The sequence below is a fragment of the Stegastes partitus genome, unplaced genomic scaffold (assembly GCF_000690725.1).
Source record: "Stegastes partitus isolate 25-593 unplaced genomic scaffold, Stegastes_partitus-1.0.2 Scaffold311, whole genome shotgun sequence".
Lineage (NCBI taxonomy): Eukaryota > Metazoa > Chordata > Actinopteri > Pomacentridae > Stegastes > Stegastes partitus.
This window is the reverse complement of record NW_007578042.1, coordinates 318,084-336,979: the sequence shown is the minus strand read 5'-3', so window position 1 is coordinate 336,979 and position 18,896 is coordinate 318,084. Positions and strand designations below refer to the sequence as shown.

At 39.3% G+C, this 18,896-nt stretch overlaps 1 protein-coding gene across 4 annotated transcripts in view; it reads right to left on the bottom strand.

The window, feature by feature from the left end:
* Positions 1 to 734: 734 nt before the first annotated feature.
* Positions 735 to 18,896, bottom strand: part of LOC103358447 (cugbp, Elav-like family member 1) — a 39,587-nt gene continuing 21,425 nt past the window's right edge. For 2 of the 4 annotated variants that reach the window (XM_008283425.1, XM_008283427.1), the window contains exons 6-13: positions 17,470 to 17,549; positions 17,075 to 17,236; positions 16,890 to 16,959; positions 16,480 to 16,602; positions 16,039 to 16,155; positions 14,661 to 14,846; positions 12,190 to 12,333; positions 735 to 9,937 (exon numbers count right to left, since the gene is read on the bottom strand). In XM_008283425.1, the coding sequence (XP_008281647.1) occupies positions 9,810 to 9,937; positions 12,190 to 12,333; positions 14,661 to 14,846; positions 16,039 to 16,155; positions 16,480 to 16,602; positions 16,890 to 16,959; positions 17,075 to 17,236; positions 17,470 to 17,549 (1,010 nt within the window). In that variant the 3' untranslated portion in view covers positions 735 to 9,809. The remainder of the gene's footprint in view (positions 9,938 to 12,189; positions 12,334 to 14,660; positions 14,847 to 16,038; positions 16,156 to 16,479; positions 16,603 to 16,889; positions 16,960 to 17,074; positions 17,237 to 17,469; positions 17,550 to 18,896) is intronic. The other 2 variants (XM_008283426.1, XM_008283428.1) reach the window with 1 other exon arrangement.

Genomic DNA, 18,896 nt, shown 5'->3' with positions numbered 1-18,896 from the left:
TTTGATGTACGGTTATTTTACTGTAATTATTATAAGATTAACTGACAAAAAATGTGGAAATACTCCAAAACTGGAATAGTAGCAACTCTACTTAATACCTAGACATGGATGTTAATTCCAAAAAATGTACTTACAGAACATGAAAATGATCTAAGAAAACCAATAAATGTAATTTAGAAACAAGTTGTGGGAGAAGAAGTCAGGTTTAAAGGACCTTTTTTACATTGTTATTATCCTATTGCAATACAAGGTGGAGCTGTAAGGGACATTGGAGAAACAAGGCCCGGTAGTGGAACACAACACAGGAGAGGTAGCTTTGGTAGGATGCAGCTGGGAGATGCATTTATCATTGTCCCAACAAGCAAGTCATAATTTAACAAGTTAAAAAAACAAACAAAAAAAAAGCAAACCTTTTTAATAACTGTTAACCAGCCCCGATTTGCAAATTTGAATAATCTAATTAGAATCTGTATTTATTTAACTGAGCTGTATTCCAATAAATGTGAATGAACTTGTCTGGTTCAGGAGATATTGTGCAAAATATATAATTCGGAGTTTTAACTCCATTTCTGAAAATGTTCAGAAATTGTACATGCTTTAACAAATAACATGAACATATGACTCATATGACACACAATCCGAGATTTACACATGGTGTGGGTTACTGTATGGCGAAATACAGTGCAAAGCACAATGTTTGGTGTTCTGACAGAAAACAAACAAACAAACAAGAATTTGAAGGTTTCTCAAACATTTTATTTGTACAGAAACCAAACAATCAACCAAGCAGTAAGGATCACACAGTCAGGTAACGGGACAGCTCAAGGACAGATGGACTGCCCTGCAGCTTCACTGGGGACAGAAAGCAAAGCTCCAGAGCTTCAAAACAACCCAAACACTGGAAACTGGAAACAAAAACTTACATGGGATTAGTTGTAGTGATTAGGAAGTGTCTGCTTTAAAACTACAACAAAAAGAACAAAACCCTCATTTAATGCAATAATGTGGAGAAAAGGCAAGTTCACAGAAATACTTCAAAAGGCTTCATCAGTTCATGCTCTGTCCATCTGAGAGCAAAGTTTGGTCAGAGTTTTCATCTTAAACAGTTTCAGTCATAGGTGAAGGAGACGGGTTGTTGGTTGCAAAATAGAAAATATAGAAACAAACACTGTCACCCAGTTTACACCACTACACTGTCACATTAGAGCAAAACCCAGTGAAACCAACAGATCATCTCAATGCTCTTCTTTGATGCAGAAGGAGCTTAACAGCAGTGAACACAGACTTTATTGCAAAAACCCATCATTCATTTGGACTGCTGCCTTCAGGTTCATTTGATGTGTGAACAGTAGAGTGCTTTGACTTGCATTAGCAGTTTGTCTAATGTTCTACCAATTTAACTCATTTGTTACAAACCAGGTCTGCTTAACTTAGTCCTGATCATTTTCCAATACAAATAGGTAAATACCTATTCCTGAATTCTCTCACAAGAGTTGGCAAAGTCCATTTGTGAAGCAGTGGCGGCGTGGTTCACAGGATAACTGACGCTCTGTCTGCAAGAAGACTGTAGGATAAATGGTACTGTGGTGCTACACACACTAAATAAGAGCACAGAAAGGAGAATAACCAAAATACTGCAGTATTCATCATTCTAAGTGTGGACGCATCATATTATTACATATTATCTATATGATTGTTTATTTACGAATTAAACACCTCCTGACATGAACTTTATCTCCACTGTTGCTTAATTTGTCTAAGAAAAACATGTCTGAGCAGCTCAAAAAACCTGACCAAAAATATGTTCAAATGTTAATTGTATTGAACATAAACACACATGTTTGATAAGTCCCTTGAATTTGGTGGTGAAAGAACTGTGAGCAAAACATGCAGTGACATGATCCAGAGTAAAAATAAACCTGTCAGTGCTCACTGGTGGACATGCTATGTAATGGAGACACTGTGTTGAAGTGACCTCATATCTTTGACATTTCTCTACTGAAAGATACAGTGACACTTACGGTACGTGTCCACATGGGCATTTTTAATTGTGAGGGGTCACACTGCTTCCCAGCATTGGATGTGAAAAGATGACTGTCAGGTGATCTCCAACAGGAAACCAATACAGGCTATATCCTCCTATAACTGCCAAACATTGACTGCACCTGACTGGATGACGCTTCACTTGTATGTTGTCTGCTTCCTGATTTCAGAATAAGCAACATGGTAAATAGGAATAGTTGGGGTTAAGTTTCTGGCCCAATGACACTTTGGTACCATGGGGGGGCTGAGAATCGAACCACTGACTATACAATTTGTGGACAACTGCTCTACCACCTTAGACATTGAGTCTAAACTGGAAATGTTTACGGATATTACATGAACAGTTCACCAAACTGTGTTCCTAAAAACATTTAGGGAGAGAAATAAGTAACGCAGTTGCTTAATCAATCAGTCATTAGATAATTTTACATCAACAGTTGGTTCATAAGTTTTGGGGTGTTTCCAGGGGTGGTGAGTTGCACTGGATGGGCCTGGACTTTATGCAAAATAAATATTTTATCTGAATGATATAAATACATTATATAAAACAGAATATTTTGCTAGCAATGCAATTTAAAACTCGATAAAACATGCAAAAATTTTTCTGTACAGATTTGCTGATGTACTGTCACTTTACTGGGGAAAACAAGCTTCAACTTGTTAGCCTGCATGGCTCTATGGCCATCAGTTTCAGTACCAGATATGCTATCATTACTATCATTACACAAGTTATGAACAGAGGCCAATGCAGTCAGGAGGATGGTAGAGTTGCATCAGAAATGTTTGGACGGGAGCCAGCATGGGCACTCTGATTTACAGCGACACAGCAAGCTGTGGTGCTCTGTATGTTGCGACACCTTTCTATCACAGCCAGCATTAGGTTTTTCAGTAGTTTGTGCTTCAGTAGCTCTTCTGGTGCGATCATGAGCCTGGAGCCTTGGGCATCCATGACCTGTGGTCCATGCTGTGGTCAGTTTGCCTGCTGTCCCTCATTGGAACATTTGGTAGATACTAACCACTGCACACCAGGAGCAGCTCACAAATGCTACCATGCCTTCCAACAGACCACCTTTAAGAACTGACTGTTCACGTCCTGTCTAATACATTGCACTCACTGACAGGTGTCATTGTAATGAGATAGCCACCTGTCAACAACTTTGATATATCTTAAAATGCAGTGTTGCCTGTGGACAAACGTCTCATATTTTCATGCTCTGCTGACCTGCTCTGCACTGACTGGAGGACTCTATGCATTACACTAGCAGTTATCTGCAATTAACTGACTGAAAGTGTATCAACTAAACTTTAAACTTGTCCCTGAATTATTGTCACGCTACACGGGTCTTTATAGGAATGGTTGATTACACTCAGTACTCCACTGGTCAAGGAAACAGAAGGACTGCAGCCAAAATGAGTGTGGGTCTCTGGATTTTATTCAAAGAATACACACAAACACAACACCCTCCATTGATTATGAGTGGGCCACTTGTGTTTGATACCAGTGTATGAGTGCTCCAGGTCTGTATAGTTCCACACAAAACTAATTTAATGTTGCAACCAGTCGACTTTACATCAGTTCTGCAGTAAAACCTGCTGTATATGATACCACCTGCCACACCAATCAACCCCTGCCTCTACGATTAGTCTGACCCACAAAGCAAGTCCAATAAAAGGGGGAAATACTGATTGTACAAAACATTTGGCACAAGTTTATTAATCAATTTTAACTTAACACAAACTAATCTCACTTTGCCAAGAATTTCAGTGCAGATATAAAAAAACATGCATACTAAATATACTGTGAGAAAAGGTTGTCCTCTGTGGATTTTGTCTCTGATTTTCTGCAGAAAAAAAGAGCACAACAGTATCATGTGCTTTGAGCTCCCGAGGATTAACCTTCTGTGAGCCCAGCATAAATTACAAATGTCCAACAACATATGATGACTAGCTTCCTTGAATTTTTTTTTAAACTTATAAGACACACATCAGCACTCACACACAACATTATCTAATGATAGATTAGCTGCTTTCCCACAAAAACACAACAAAAGCAGAGGATATGGGCACTGGAAGGACTGATCCACAATACAGTAGATAAAAACAAGGTGAAAGGTCAGACTTGTGTCAAACTGATTTCGCAAAAATCTAGTGGTTACATCAGTTAGTTCTAGAAAAATAGATTTTCTTTAACCTTGTAATAATTTTCATTTAACTTACAAGCACGTTCAGTGGCAGTCTTTCTAGTGCCTGTGTTGGCAGCACACAGGACATATGGGAAACAACAAAACAAACACAACCTCCTGGGTAATCAATGTCAAACACGAGGTCAAATGTGAAATTTGAAGCATCAGAGAAGCGCAGAAGACAAGAACTGGACGATGAACTGTGACGCCACATCAACATGCTAGGGCAAACAGGAAGAGATCTAGAAAAAACAAAAAAGAAAAACACAACAGGGAGACAAACCTGGGTTAAACAGCAATGGAACACAGACAGGAGAGAGAAAAGAATGATCATCTTTGTGTGGAGTAGATTACAGTCTAAACATTCAACAGTGTCAGGGACAGAGTAAGGACAATCCACATGCTACTGAGAACTGAGGTGGATGACAACAACACCAACACACACATGACAGCCTAAATAAAATGCACAGAATCAGTGACAGCATGCAGGTCACAACAGGCCTCCAGGGGTCTGGAAAAGCAGCTGTAGCCTAGTACGATATCTACATACAGCTCATCACATATGGAGGCTGGAGGGTGCCCCTGGAATAATAATAGTTTTTATCCTGTTATAATCAGTAACTGGCCTTTAAATTAGACTAATAATAAGTTTTACATAGCGCTTTTTTTAAAAAACTCAGATGCTTTACAAAAAACATACAAACAGGAACACAGTGGACAGAGGACAATGGACAATGAAGTATCGTAGTGTGATGGTAGAGAGTGTGGTCAAGGAGGAAATGCCAGCGTGAACAGGTGGGTCTTGAGCTGTGATTTGAAGATCTAGAGAGAGTCCGATCGTTTAATGTGCTGAGGGAGGGAGCTCCATTATTTATTTCTATTATTCCACTATTAGGGTAAAAATGCAAACTATTTGACATACCACTTCATCTGCTTTAAAATGACTACATTTATCAGTGGAACTCTAAGGTGATTTTGAAAATACCATAGCATCAATTTGGCACGTTTTATCTTGTTTAGTACAAATCACATGCTAGTGCAGTGCCATTTTAAAATGTTTGGAACTGGTCGACTGTGGTGTGCACCATGAGAGTGATGGAAGTCATTAGTTGTAGGGAGTGGACATATGGCATTATGTAGACTGATAATACAGTGAACAACTGTAGTGAGTACAATATTATTTAAATGATTCTAAATTGTATCACATCACAGTCATTATATTAGGATAAATTAAACTGTAGGTAATTGTTCTTTTGTAGAAATTAAAATCTAACAGTTTAGATTTACTATATTAAAAATGCTATGATCTGCATGCGTGTGGAAAAGAAATGCCAGAGAACCTGAAAAATTTGACTGTGAGACTTCACAAATATGGACAAGTACAGAGGAAGATCAGTGACCAGCTAAAATCAGTTGTAACACAGTGGCAGCAGTAATGAGCCATAGTACCACTACTTATAGCCTCGGTGGCCATCCTCATTAAGATATACTGAAGTGCCAAGTGCTTCAGACTTGGTACACAGGTTATCAGTGGAAATTGGCATTACTACGACAGGTCAGACAGTGTGAGGGACATTACATAACATCAACCTTTGTGGACAGTGTGCAAGAAAAAAAAAGCCTTGCTTGCTGTTCAGCACAAAGCTGCAAGAGGGAACTTTGCTAAAGAACATGAAAAGAGGCCTGATGAATATTGGGAGCAGATTGTTTGGTCAGATGAGACCAAGACAAATTAGTACTGCTCAGATGGGTCGAGCATGTTTGGCATGAACTGGGCCTGGACTTCCACAGTGAATGCATAGTCCTGACAGCAAAGCACAGAGGTGGGATAATATGGGGCTGCATTCGTGTAAACGATGTTGGGAAGAAGACATTTAGAGATGGCACTAGACTCCCAGTCAGAGGAGTCAGAAGCTTGGCAGAGGAGTATCTCAGCATGACAACCATCTACAGCATACTATCAAAAGCACACAAGAGTTTCTAAGGAAGAACAAAGTGACATTCTAAGTGTGCCACCTGACTTGAATCTAATAGAACACCTTAAGGGTATTTTAAAGAGAAATGGCAATGCAACACCTTAGGCAAAGAGCAAGTGAAAAAGAAGATCACCTCTCCTGAAATTTGTGAAACAGTGGTATCCTCCATGCTGAGGAAGATTGAGTGTACAATCAGAAACAAAGGGAGGCAGATGAAGTGCTAAAGAAAAAAAAATCTGGAAGGTGATAAGGTGTTTTATATAATTTGACATTTAAGTGATGGTACTGAACAGGGGTGCAATGTCCAGCTAGCAGACAGCCATAGACAAACGAGGGAAGTCAGACAGTAACTTAGTTATTTTTGGTTTATTTATTCTATTTTTTGGCACAGGCCATTAAAATATATCTCCCTCAATTAAAAACATGCAGCCAGTGTGCCACAGTAAAAACTAAGCAAAGTCCAGCCCACAGAGAACTACTGGACTCTGTCACAGGCCAAACATTCACCACTGTCCTCTCATGTGCAAGATTTTAAGGCAGACATCTCCCATTTCAGGCAGGCTTCATATGGAGGTAGGTACTTCAAAAGATAAGATCATCTAACCAGAGACAAAAACTGAAAGTGAATTTAGGCCATCCTCATTACCTTGCAAACTGTACCACCACAATGTTCCCCTCAAACAACGCGTTAACAGTGGTATACCTAGCCAGGTTTCTTGATTACTAACAGTCAGTTATGATGCTTCACATCAAGGCATACCAGGTCCACAGTAGGTTCAAGTTAAATCGATCAATGTAACACTCCTTTACGGTCCACACTGTATTCAGACTCTGTGCTTCAAGACACTCAGTTTGAAATAAAATAACGGATATTACACTGAAATGCCAAGTCTCCACTATAATTTGTTTAGCACTGTCATCCTGCTGAAAATTTTGATGCCTTTTAATGCATTTAGCTAAATGAGCTCAGAATACACGTCTCTGTATTCATTTTGCTGATTCCAGCAGCAATGTGGATAATGAAATTTATGCCACATGTGCCCTTGTGGACTCGTACGCTGACAGCAGGAACTGACCTTCGTAACAACGATCTTCACACACAAGCTTAAGATTCACTTTTAAGTTAACACAAACTAAATCTCACTTTGCCAAGAATTTCAGTGCAAACATTCATATTACATAATTATACTGTGAGAAAAGGGTTTCCTCTGGATTTCATAACTGATTTCATGTCTGGCTTTCAGCAAATTCAAATCTTTTCCTCCAAATCCTGCAGTGACCATGACCTTCCTGTTATCGAACTATTAAACAGTTGGACCTCAGTTGGTTTTCACTGTGCATACAGGTTGCTTTTCTTTTGTCTGTGATGAAAGTGTGTGTGTATGTGAGTGTGTTCTCATAGATGAGAGCTGGATCAGCTATGAGCCTGAAATAAAGATTTTGTGAGAGATGCTTTTCTAACAATAGGTAAACGGGACTATATCACACAAAACATGGAGACCTTCAACTGCTTTGATAGTAAAGACCTTGAAACAAGGACAAACTGTCTGAGCATCCTAGATGTACTCACAGAATTGCACTATGACTGTCCCACCACTGAATACTCAATCTTTGGACTTGAATCTAGAATTAATTTTAAAACTATTTCTAGTCCTAGAAATGTGGCCAGTACTTTATCTGTTTTATTCATTCATATATAAAAGATAAAATCAGCAGACACATGCTGAAATTGACTTTTAGAATAAGCTAGCTGGAAAACGAGAGAATTGTTCAGATGAAGGTATGTAAGAAATAGAGTTTGGAGTGGCACTGATGCATCCTACATACACAAGTCATGCCACACTGACAAGTAGAACACAACAACACAAGGGAACAACACTTAACAGGCAGGAAAAAGACACACACCAGGAGATCAAATGCAGTTGCAGACTTCACATTTGTCTTTCCAAGTAATTTCAATTGTGATAAATAATTTAGGCAATAAATAGCTCCCCAACACACAGGGGAAGTATAAAACCTATATAAAAATAGAAAAGGCATTACAGTTTAAATATAAATCTCAACATTCTCTTGCTTCCTAGTTCTGTATAAAAAAAACATGATTTCCTGGAAGTCTAAACAGCTACCAGGTTTGTCTTGAGCAATTTATATGCCCTTTGCAATAACAAAAGATATTCAGTGAGAGACATAATGGTGTAGCCCTCTATTGATGATCTGCTAACCAGCAGGAAAGTAGTGAGGGTTGTTGATGAATTTTTACAAAACACCTGGATTCAGAGTAGAAACAAACTAAAACCATAAAACGTATTTATAAAAAGCATTACATCTGCATTAGACAGATTCGTGGGTGAGTGGAATAAGAATACGAAGTTTGGTTTCATTGCCTAAGTTCACCATACTGCTAGCTGCAGACGACAGTTGGGCTTCATCAGCCCGCATCAGCCTGACTGTCACTCAGGAAACATCTATATTTACATGCAATTCCAACTGCATTAAAAACTAATCTCCAGATAAGGAAAAGCACAATAAAATGCAATAAGTTCATTGATTGACTGAAGTATAATATCCACGTCTTACAGAAAACAATTCTAGCCAATGATTGTTTACTCCACAAACCAAATGCAAATGTGTTTCCACCCACCTGAGGCCACTTCAATTATGTAAGCCATGCAACGGCTGCTACAGGTCAAATACAATCAAGCATTATTGTGACATCATTAGATGTACCTCGGAAACAGGTGACAGTCCTGTCAGACCAAAGGAGAACGGATAACAGACACAACCATCTGTACACAACAGCTCCTCTTTCCCTATCACTGAGGTGATGGGAGGTTGTGGTTTAAACCTCAGTGACTTTAGCTCAGTTGAAACAGCAGAGAACAGAAACGTTGTTCACGGCATGCACGGGCTTCTTCCTGACTGTCACAGGAGTCACTTGCTAGTCCCTCAAAACAGTAACCGCCCCCCCCCAAAAAAAACAAAAAAACAAAAACACACACACACACACACAGTTTACAAACACAAAATATGTTTCAGTACCATCTGCATATATTGCGGAGATACTCCTTTTGAACAATCTAAGCTTCTTTGCCTTTCCTTGCCTTCATAACTAATCACTATGCAATTAATACAAAGACCCAGTTCAAACGTAGGTAAAAACACACATTTAGTTTGTGAAGATGTTTTTAAAAGCTTTCTGCTGAGTTTGGGCGGTGGAGGGGAAAGTGAACAGAGAGCAACATGGATTTGGCACCTGATGGGCAATGTGCAACATCTCTTAACAATCAACTCAAATGTATATAATCGATCACAGCAAACTGACAATATTTTAACTTAAATAAAACACACCTGCTTCTCTTATTTGTTAAAAGGAAAACAAAGTACATAAACCACAAAAGAACACAGGGAGAATCCAGTCTATCCTGAAAACTCTTGCATGTAGCTCCATGTGTCTGTTTGTCTGGACTTGATGAATGAGCAGCAGTGCAGTGTAGTAGCCCTGTAATGCACAGATACGTTTCTGAGTGCACCAGTCCTAGCTGGTTATTCATACTCCACTTACCAGAACACCACCCTGCCTAACTAAGTCTGCAGTGCCTGAGCACCTTCAGTAGGGCTTGCTGTCATTCTTTGAGCGCTTCAGCTGCACCTTCAGCCTTTTCATACCGATCTGGAAACCATTCATTGACTGGATGGCTGCCTGTGATGACACTGGGTTGTCATAGCTCACAAAGCCTGCAGAGAAAAATACAAAGGCTCTGGATAGTTTAAAGCAGTTTACAATGGTCTCTCAAGGAATTTGCAATAGCAACAACAAGAATGAATGAAAATCCAACTAATCCCCACATCCCTCCCAATCATCCCAACGAGGAGGACAAAGGAAGTGATCACATTTGAAAGACTTCTTAAAGTAACAAAATAATGAATAACCACTCCTCTGGTTGCAAAAATAAATTTGATTGTATAGTCTACGAGAACATTAGTCTACTTCACTGTTCATGTTTTACCTCAGTACGTGTTTTGTTCTGACTGTATTGCAAGTATCAAGACTGTATTAATACATCATGATATTTACTTGGTAAATGATGGTCCCATTTAGAGGAAAGCAAAAGATAAAACAGGGCATGTTCTTTAAAATTATTATTATTATTTTTTTTTTCTGGCCTTTTTGCCTTTATTAGTTAGGACAGTGAGAGAGAGCGACAGGAAAGGGGGGAAAAGAGAGAGGGAGGACCTACAGCAAAGGAGTTGAACTCATGACCACTGGTTGGGGAACTACAGCCCCTGTGGGTCAGGTGAGCTAACAGGGCATGTTTTAGGGCAGTGCTACCTTGTGACTGGCAAGTCACTACCATATCAGTGTGTATAGTGTCCTCTGGTTCTTAATCAGAGTTTCAAAAAAGCAAGATGGCAACAGCCCAGTGCCAACCTTAGCGCCACACAACGCTAGTCCACAAACCGATAGGTTTGACATTTAGACAGAATATATGTCTGAAGTGGAGTCGAGGGTCTTTTGTAATGAGTTTGTCCTGGTCAGGGACATTACAACCCAGAGAGCACATGAGGCTCATTTGTCACCTCCACACACATTTCACTTGTCTGCCAGGTTTCAGAGGTGGGTACTAATGAATTACATTTACTCTGTAGCATGTACTTGAGTGCTTTATTTTTAATTAATTGGGCCTTCATGCACAGACTGTGTAGAGGGTGGTCTGTTGATACTACCCTATTATATCGCAGCCATGTCCTCGCATGACTCTGTTCCCTGCAGAGTAAAGCCCAACACTACAGCAGGAGACTTAGAGGACATGGTTTCCTTTCTGTTTTTGAAACAGTGCTGACAACTCATATTAACAGAGCACAGTGCAGAGTACAGTGAGAGAATGAGTTAACACTGGGCTGAGGTCATCAGACATCAGAGAATGGTGCTGACATTAACCTGACAAACTTATTCTTGACCTTACACTCTTGTTTGGCTAAGAAATGTTTTAACACATCTGGTACTGTTATGTATATTACACTACCATTGAATAAACGGAATATGAAATACTGCTTTTACAATTACCCCTTATGTCTGGATTACTTTACCTGCTCTGTGTCTTGGTTTATAGCAACCCCATTTCTTTTTAACACTTCAAATAGCTATAAAGGACCGATTACACTTAAACAATGAAGTCTTTCACCAGCCAAATTCTGACTGCAGCTCTCACTTTACAAAAAAACAACAACAAAGTTATTAATGCCTCAGATTGACTTAATTTCATCAATGAGGGTAATATTCTACAAAATTTTGGTCACAGTATATTTGCAAAAGAGGCCATTTGTATATGTAATCTTAAAACTTATCTGGAAATCATGTTAATTAGTCTCGTTTCCAAACAAGGATGTCAGACATACCAAATGTGCAACACAAACATCAAATATAATACTACAGATTTACCTATAATGTAAATGTGATGCCTGATTTCTCTACCAACTACAAACATTTCTTGTCTGCATCCAATAAAAGAAGTTGATATGCTTTCCTTAGCTAAGTTATTCCCTACTCAAACATTTTTTTTTCCAGCAGCAACTTTACAAGTAGTTATTGGAATGATTACTTTAACTTGTTTTTACAAAGCAACTACTTTTTCTTGTTGTGGCTGTTCTACCCACCTCTGCCAGGTTAAGTGAATGCAGTGTAAAGATGCTATAAAAATATGTGCTCTAACCAGTCAGATCTATGGTACAATAGCTCTGAAACAGCTGAGCCGATCACAGTAAGTCATGACAATAGTTCAGTGGAGATAAAGCAGCAGGATACTGTATAATCATGTGTATTCGAGAACTGATAGAGAGATACTTGTTTACAAATGTTCCACAATTATTTTTAAAATGCCAATGGAAATATCTCTACCAGTTGAGAGGGGTTTAATTAAACTGGGGAGCTGTTTAAACACTTTATTGTTCATAAAAAGGCTTATACACGTCGTTTTGCAGGAACTTACCAAAACATTTGCTGAGGTTTGTTTGTTTGTCAATGAAAACTTTTGCAGAGATGACATTTCCAAAAGGCATAAACATCTGGAGCAGGTCCTGGTCTCCAAACTCCTGAGGCAAGTGGTAAATGAACAGGTTCGCGCCTTCTGGACCTGCACATCAATGAGGAGGTTTCACCAACCGTACAAGCATTAAACACAGTGATTTTTGAACAATTTCTCAAAATTAATGTCTTCACAATGTGGTTTCTTACATTTTCAGCAAATTACTTATTATTAGTAAATGTACTATACTGATCCCTAAGAGCTCATGTAGTCAAAAGAAAATCTGGGTTTGATGAACCAAATGGTTTAATCGATTGATGCAGATTGGTAAACTGAGCGCACAGATTGCCAAACTGTTTCAGCCAGGAATAATAGTTGTTTTGACATTGCTTTTTGTGTTTTATGAGCAGACCTCTGCAGCTCTGTTAAATGCAGTTTCATCGGCAGTACTTGCTTCCTACTCTGCCAGTCTCACAGCCTAGTTGCTGCTACCACCTGTGTTCATTATGTCTGACTATGTCAATATCATAAAACTATTCAATCAAAACATTTTTTTTCTGCAGCACAGCAGCTTGGTAATGACTGCTGGCCAATACAGTGCTTCAAAGCTGCAATCAAACTTTATTCTCTTTTTGAGAAAAGAAACAGAAAATTTAGAATATAATTGAAAAAGGAGAACCACTGCAGAGTGAATGCCATCCATTATTACTGACTGTAAGTGCTGACACATAGCAGGAGACTGAACAGAAGCTTAGTGGGTCATCTCCCTCCCTCCTTCCTTCGTTACACATAAAAGCCGTCTGAAAAAAATAAATGCATCACTTAAAAACAATTTAAAGCAATTCTAGGTAAGTAATTCTACTGAGCATTTTAGGTCTAGACTCGATCCCATTCGTCTACCCATGGGTGGTAGTTTTGATTAACATGTCCATATTAGACCTGAGCGATCTTTTCTTAACAGGCTACATATTGTAGACTATAGGTTGGTGTAATTAAATGTGTACTTCAAAAATCTACTCTTGATTCAGGTATTTTAGGCAGCTATAGCACTATATCCAGCCTGTGTTTATTTCTAAAGCCTTGCAATGACTGTTTCATCGTTGATGTGATGAAACCCATTTTACCACTGTGGCCTGCCATTAGCATCTCTCTCCTGTCGTTTGTCGTAGATTTCTTCTTGTTCAAATTGTGGTTCTAAATCCTGAATTGAATTTGAAATTGAAGTCATTTATAAAAACAAGCTTTTCTTTACATTTGTGTTCAGTTACAAGACCTGGTGCACATCGCCCAATAAGTGACCTGAGGCAGGGCAGAGGTCGCACAGGTCAGTCTGTGCTCACAGTTTGCCAATGCAGATTTTCACAATATGTTTATTTTTTGTCAGTCAAATGACCTATGTATACACTGTCTGAGAAATATAACTAACATCAACACACAGACAAGGACTCTTTTATGGACTTGAGCTTGTTTTAAAGTGAAGCTGCTGACTTGATGATCTGATACCATGTCAGAGAGAAGGTGATGACATCTTACCAGTGCCGCATCTGCTGCTGGCTGATGCAGCAAATTTAAAACAAGACAGAATCCTTAGCAGGTGAGTTAAAACATAGCACACACACCATTGCCAACCTGCTAACATTTGTAGACACAATGATATACAAATCTGTCTATTTGGCTTGTCACAGCAACATAACTCTGCAGTTGGTTACAAGTTTAGTTCAGAGCAGCATTTTTTATTGATATCGGAAGGTTTTAATAAAAACAGCTCTGAAAATGAAGACACATCTGAAGTTACTGGTGATGAAGAACTAGTTGCCATTCATGACTCAGTAGTTTCAAAAGAAATTTGGACTGAGTAGGTAATCTCATACAATATATCATACATACAATATATACCTCAACTGCTTTGCCTCAGCTCATGCAATTTATAAATCTACAGGTAGCTCTCCAGGCAAAGTTTCCAGGTTTTACAGCTATACATTTGTATAAAAATAACTAAACTAATATATGTAAAATAATAATATTTTTTTTAGTTTGTTCTTGTGAATAACATACCCTAAAAAGGCTACAAACAATATGATTTAAATACATGTCTTAGTCTAACTCTAAACCCATGCGTTAAAATGGGGTGCAATGAAGTATCACAAAATACTGTGGAATGTCCCATCATCTGACATGGTTTTGGTCGATAGAAGTAAAAACTGGATGAGGCTGAATTGAAGAAAGAAACACTTTAAAACATGCTCACACAATAGTTTGGCATTCTGGTTTTCAATAGGTGATCATACATTCATCTCTGTACAAGAGTTTTCCTCCAGTAATGTGTCTATCACCAGCACTGCTTGCTTCACAGCCACTAAAACTCCTAAATTATCTGTAGTTTGTACCACCCCCATGTCATCTCTGGTTTTCTCCTACTAGCCTATAGAACCCACCTTCTTTTTGGCTGCCTGCAGCTGAGACGTTCTGCTGGGACAAAAGGCTCTGGTTGTACAGGCTGGGAAGGGCAGCAGCAGCATACTGCTGGATGCCTGAGTAGGCCTGGCTCAGTGCCTCCATTGTATTTCCTGAGCCATTAGACAGACCTCCAGAGCTAAGGCTGCCGTTTAGCGCTGCCATTCCTGCATCAGTTATAAGGAAACACAAAAAGTAAATTCTTATCATTCAGTTCTTATGACTCGATATTGAGTTCAGCATGACAACAGAAAATACAACCAGCAGTGTCAGTGTCACAGTGTTTGAAGCCTCTGTCTGATAAACGGCCATTTGTGAAAAATATTAATAAACTTTATTCATATAATATCAAGCCACTCAAACATACTCACAGTAAAATAAATAAAATAACTCAGAAAACTCCTCAAGGTATACAATGCAATAACTTCAAACATAGTACTTGAGCCTACATACCAGACAGGCATCAAGGCCAATTCATTGCTTTCTGTGTATTTGCAAGGGTATATGTGGCGTAAACTTTGTCATTCATCCAAGTCTGTGAGGGTCCACTTGGATCCCTCTGCAGATATCTGCATGCAGCCCACTGTTGACCACCAAGGGAACAAATGGTGCTTCAAACAAATGCTTGTTTGAGTAGACACTGTTGAAAGAGATTCTCTAGCCACCTCTTTTCAGTCATTCTTAGGTGTTTTATTTGAAAAAGTCACTGCTGGACTATGGACGTGCTCACATTTGTCCATGCAGTCCATCGATGATGCCAAACACAGTACAAGAAAAACTTTACTATGTCCACCCACTGAGCTCACCATACCTCAGGAATAATCACTGACATGGTACTACACACCAATCTGTAACTAACTGTTATACACTGTAAAAAGTACAAGTCACAGCCTTTTAGTAAAATCCAGTGGTGCCCTGTGTGTTTTTCTGTGGTTGATATGAGGGGCAATGCAAGCACTTGCATAGCAGACTGACACGTACCTATTGTAGTATGAATAGAATCACGTGCCTATCTGCAGAAACCATGAAGTGTCCTCTACACAGTCACTGGGATTTATTTCACTCCAGCAAGTGTACATTAAGCCCCTGCAACTCAGCAATACACTGTGGAAAATCTAATCCAAATCAGTGGAAGCAGTGATCACTATGAACACCTAGATTACAATCATGCTGAAAGACATGCACACAGAGAGGCACTTCTTTGGTTTTCATAATAGTAAGCTCTTGCTGTTGTACAGGCGGCGAACAACTATTAGACACCAAGAAAATCTCATCTGCTCTGCAAACCTTGAGAACAAAGATCAGTGGAATGGTAAGTTTGTGCACATAACAAGTGCAGGTCTGGCTTGGGGTTCTTACCTGCCAGGGATCCCATGTTTAGGCCAGCTCCAGCACTAGCAGCCAGAGACTGCAGAGCCCCCAAAGAAGCCATGTGGTTCACTGAGGAGTTGCTGCTGGAGGTGGGGGAGGAGCCTGCTTGGGGGACATTTACTGTCATAAGTAGGGATGCAGAATTTACAACACCAATCAAAAATTTGGACATAAAACTGTGTTACAAGTCGATGTGTTGTGAGCTTAGTAGTATTTTAACACTATTTTTGACTTCACAAAAAAACCAGGAAAAAAAAAAGCAATTTATGCTATAAATGTAAGATAGACAATCTAAGAAAAACTAGAGTTTGCAGGATTAATACTTGAAGATATTATATGACATATTATATTTGGATTAACATGAATGATACTACACCACTAAGCACTACTTTGAGTATCTTATTCAGCGCTGTGGTTAAAAATGTTCACCTGAACTTGTTAGTGCACTTAGTGGGCTGCTTGACGTCGTCATGGCGCTGGAGCCTGTAGGCGTGGCCTGCGTGGCACTTGCTGCTGCTGCTAAAGCCGCCAGGTTCTGCATGGCATTAAGACCTGACAGACACAAGCACAGTCAAGTTGAAGACTCCTCTCACCCCTTCTTCTGACACAACTAAATAAAAACAGTACATAAGGACATTTTCTTTACTGGACTTTGCGCCCTATACTAATGTGAGGCTGGACTGAACTTTCTCAGCACACAGAGAGAGGTGATTCCAAAAACAAAGAACACGACTGAGATCATCACGCAGCAAACAATGCATCTACATGTTCAAACTTTCATCTTTGATGAATACGTTTCTTTGATATTTCATGTGCAGAGAATTCACATGTGTGTGTACCTGAGACAGGGTGCAGGTTGTTGAGTGCATTCCCTGTGGAGGCTGACTGCTGCAGCAACTGTAAGTAGAGCTACAGACAGAAAAATGGGAGAATGGCAAAGCTTAAACTGATGGCATTACTCTGTCAGTAGGCTAATTGTTATAATTTGGACAAACACACAGATAATCAAGAAACAGACACTTACCGCAAGGTACTGTGGCCCAAGATTGTTGAGCCCAGTGAGATTTCCCCACATGGAAGCAGCACTAAGTTGTTGCATCTGCTGCTGCAGCTGTTGGGCCATGCGCTTCTGCTCCTTGTCCTTCTGAGTGTCTGCAAACTTCACCACAATGGGCGATGAACAGCCCTAAACACAGACACAAGACTTCAGTGCACTTTAACAGCTATATTTGACAGTTTATGTACTAATATAGAGGCTTGTTAGCATCATTAAATTGAACCTTGAAGATAGTTTACAAAGCTGTTGCTTTGAAGGATGACAAATTGGGTAATATTTCAGTGCTGGAAAAGAAACAATCAGTTTTTTCTGAAGTTAATGTCCCCAATAACATCACATTTTGTTTTTATTGTGAACCTCACCTCCATTGTCTGGGACTGGTGCATGGACTTGATTGCTGACTGAGCCATTTGTCTAGCTGTGAATGTCACAAATGCACAACCTAAAAGAGAGAATCACAATGTATCATACACAGCTTAATCTATACATATTCAGTGGAGGACATTTTGCATTATGTCACCATCTTAATAGTACTGTACTTTGTACTTGTTCCCTTTTCAATTTTCTCTCTATAAAACTCTGTACAGTGAAAGAGAGCAACCATGATATTGTTATCATGCTATCATTTGACAATGTTAGAAAAATACTGATTATAACTACTTTCACCCTCTAAAGTCCAAGCAGTTTCTCTGCATGTTTTGTTCCTATTACACTTTTATCCACTGTGGGCTCATTTTTTCATTAAAATAACCAAGAAGAACAGTGAAGAATATTTTTTATGACTGTGTATATACACATACATATACAGCCATAGAAAAAAATGATTAGATCATTCTCACTTTCTTCAATTTCTTGTTCATTTTAATGCCTGGTACCACTAAAGGTGCATTTGTTTGGACAAAGATAATGATAACAACAAAATAGCTCATAAGAGTTTAATTTAAGAACTGATATCTAGTCATTTTTGATGGTTTTCTTGATAATAACCAAAGTCACTTAAATTCTTACATCAATAGCTATGGCATTGTACTGCCAATGCTACAGTGCTTTTAGGCATTCCATGTTTTCCTTTCTGTCTGTTTTAGTCACATGATAAACACAGGAGTTAGTACTTGATTGCATAACCATTGTTTTTGATGACTGCAGCCATGCGTCTTGACATGTTCTCCACCAGCTTCTGACATTGTTCTGCTGTTACAGCAGCCCATTCCTGTTGCACAAATTCAAACAAATTTGCTTTGTTTTTGGGCTTGTGGTTCTCCATTTTGCGTTTGATGATTTTCCACAGGTTTTCAACTGGAAAACAATTGGATTTAGATCTGGTGATTGAGCAGGCCAAGGCATGGTTCCAATGTTCTGGTTCTCCGTCCAGGCTTTGACTGACCTTGCCGTGTGGCAAGGGGCATTGTCTTTTTGGAAAATGCAGTCATTTAAGGCAGGAAAGAGTTTTCCAGCTGATGGAAGAAGACTGTTTTCAAGAGTAGCCCTGTACATGACCTGGTTCATTCGCCCTTCACACAGCTGCATTTGCCCCGTTCCACCAATACTAAAACAACTCCAGATCGTCACTGATCCACCCCCATGTTTTACTGTAGGTGCAACACAGTTTGGTTTGTAGGCTTCTCCAGGCTTCCTCCTAACTAGTAAGTTGGCTGGAGTGGGCATCAACTGAAAATTGGATTCATCACTTCGAGAACCTTAGCCCAATCATCAACAGTCTAATCCTTGTGATCCCAGAAAAGAGCTTTCCTCTGTCTTTCACTGATGAAAGGCTTCTGCCATGCCCTGT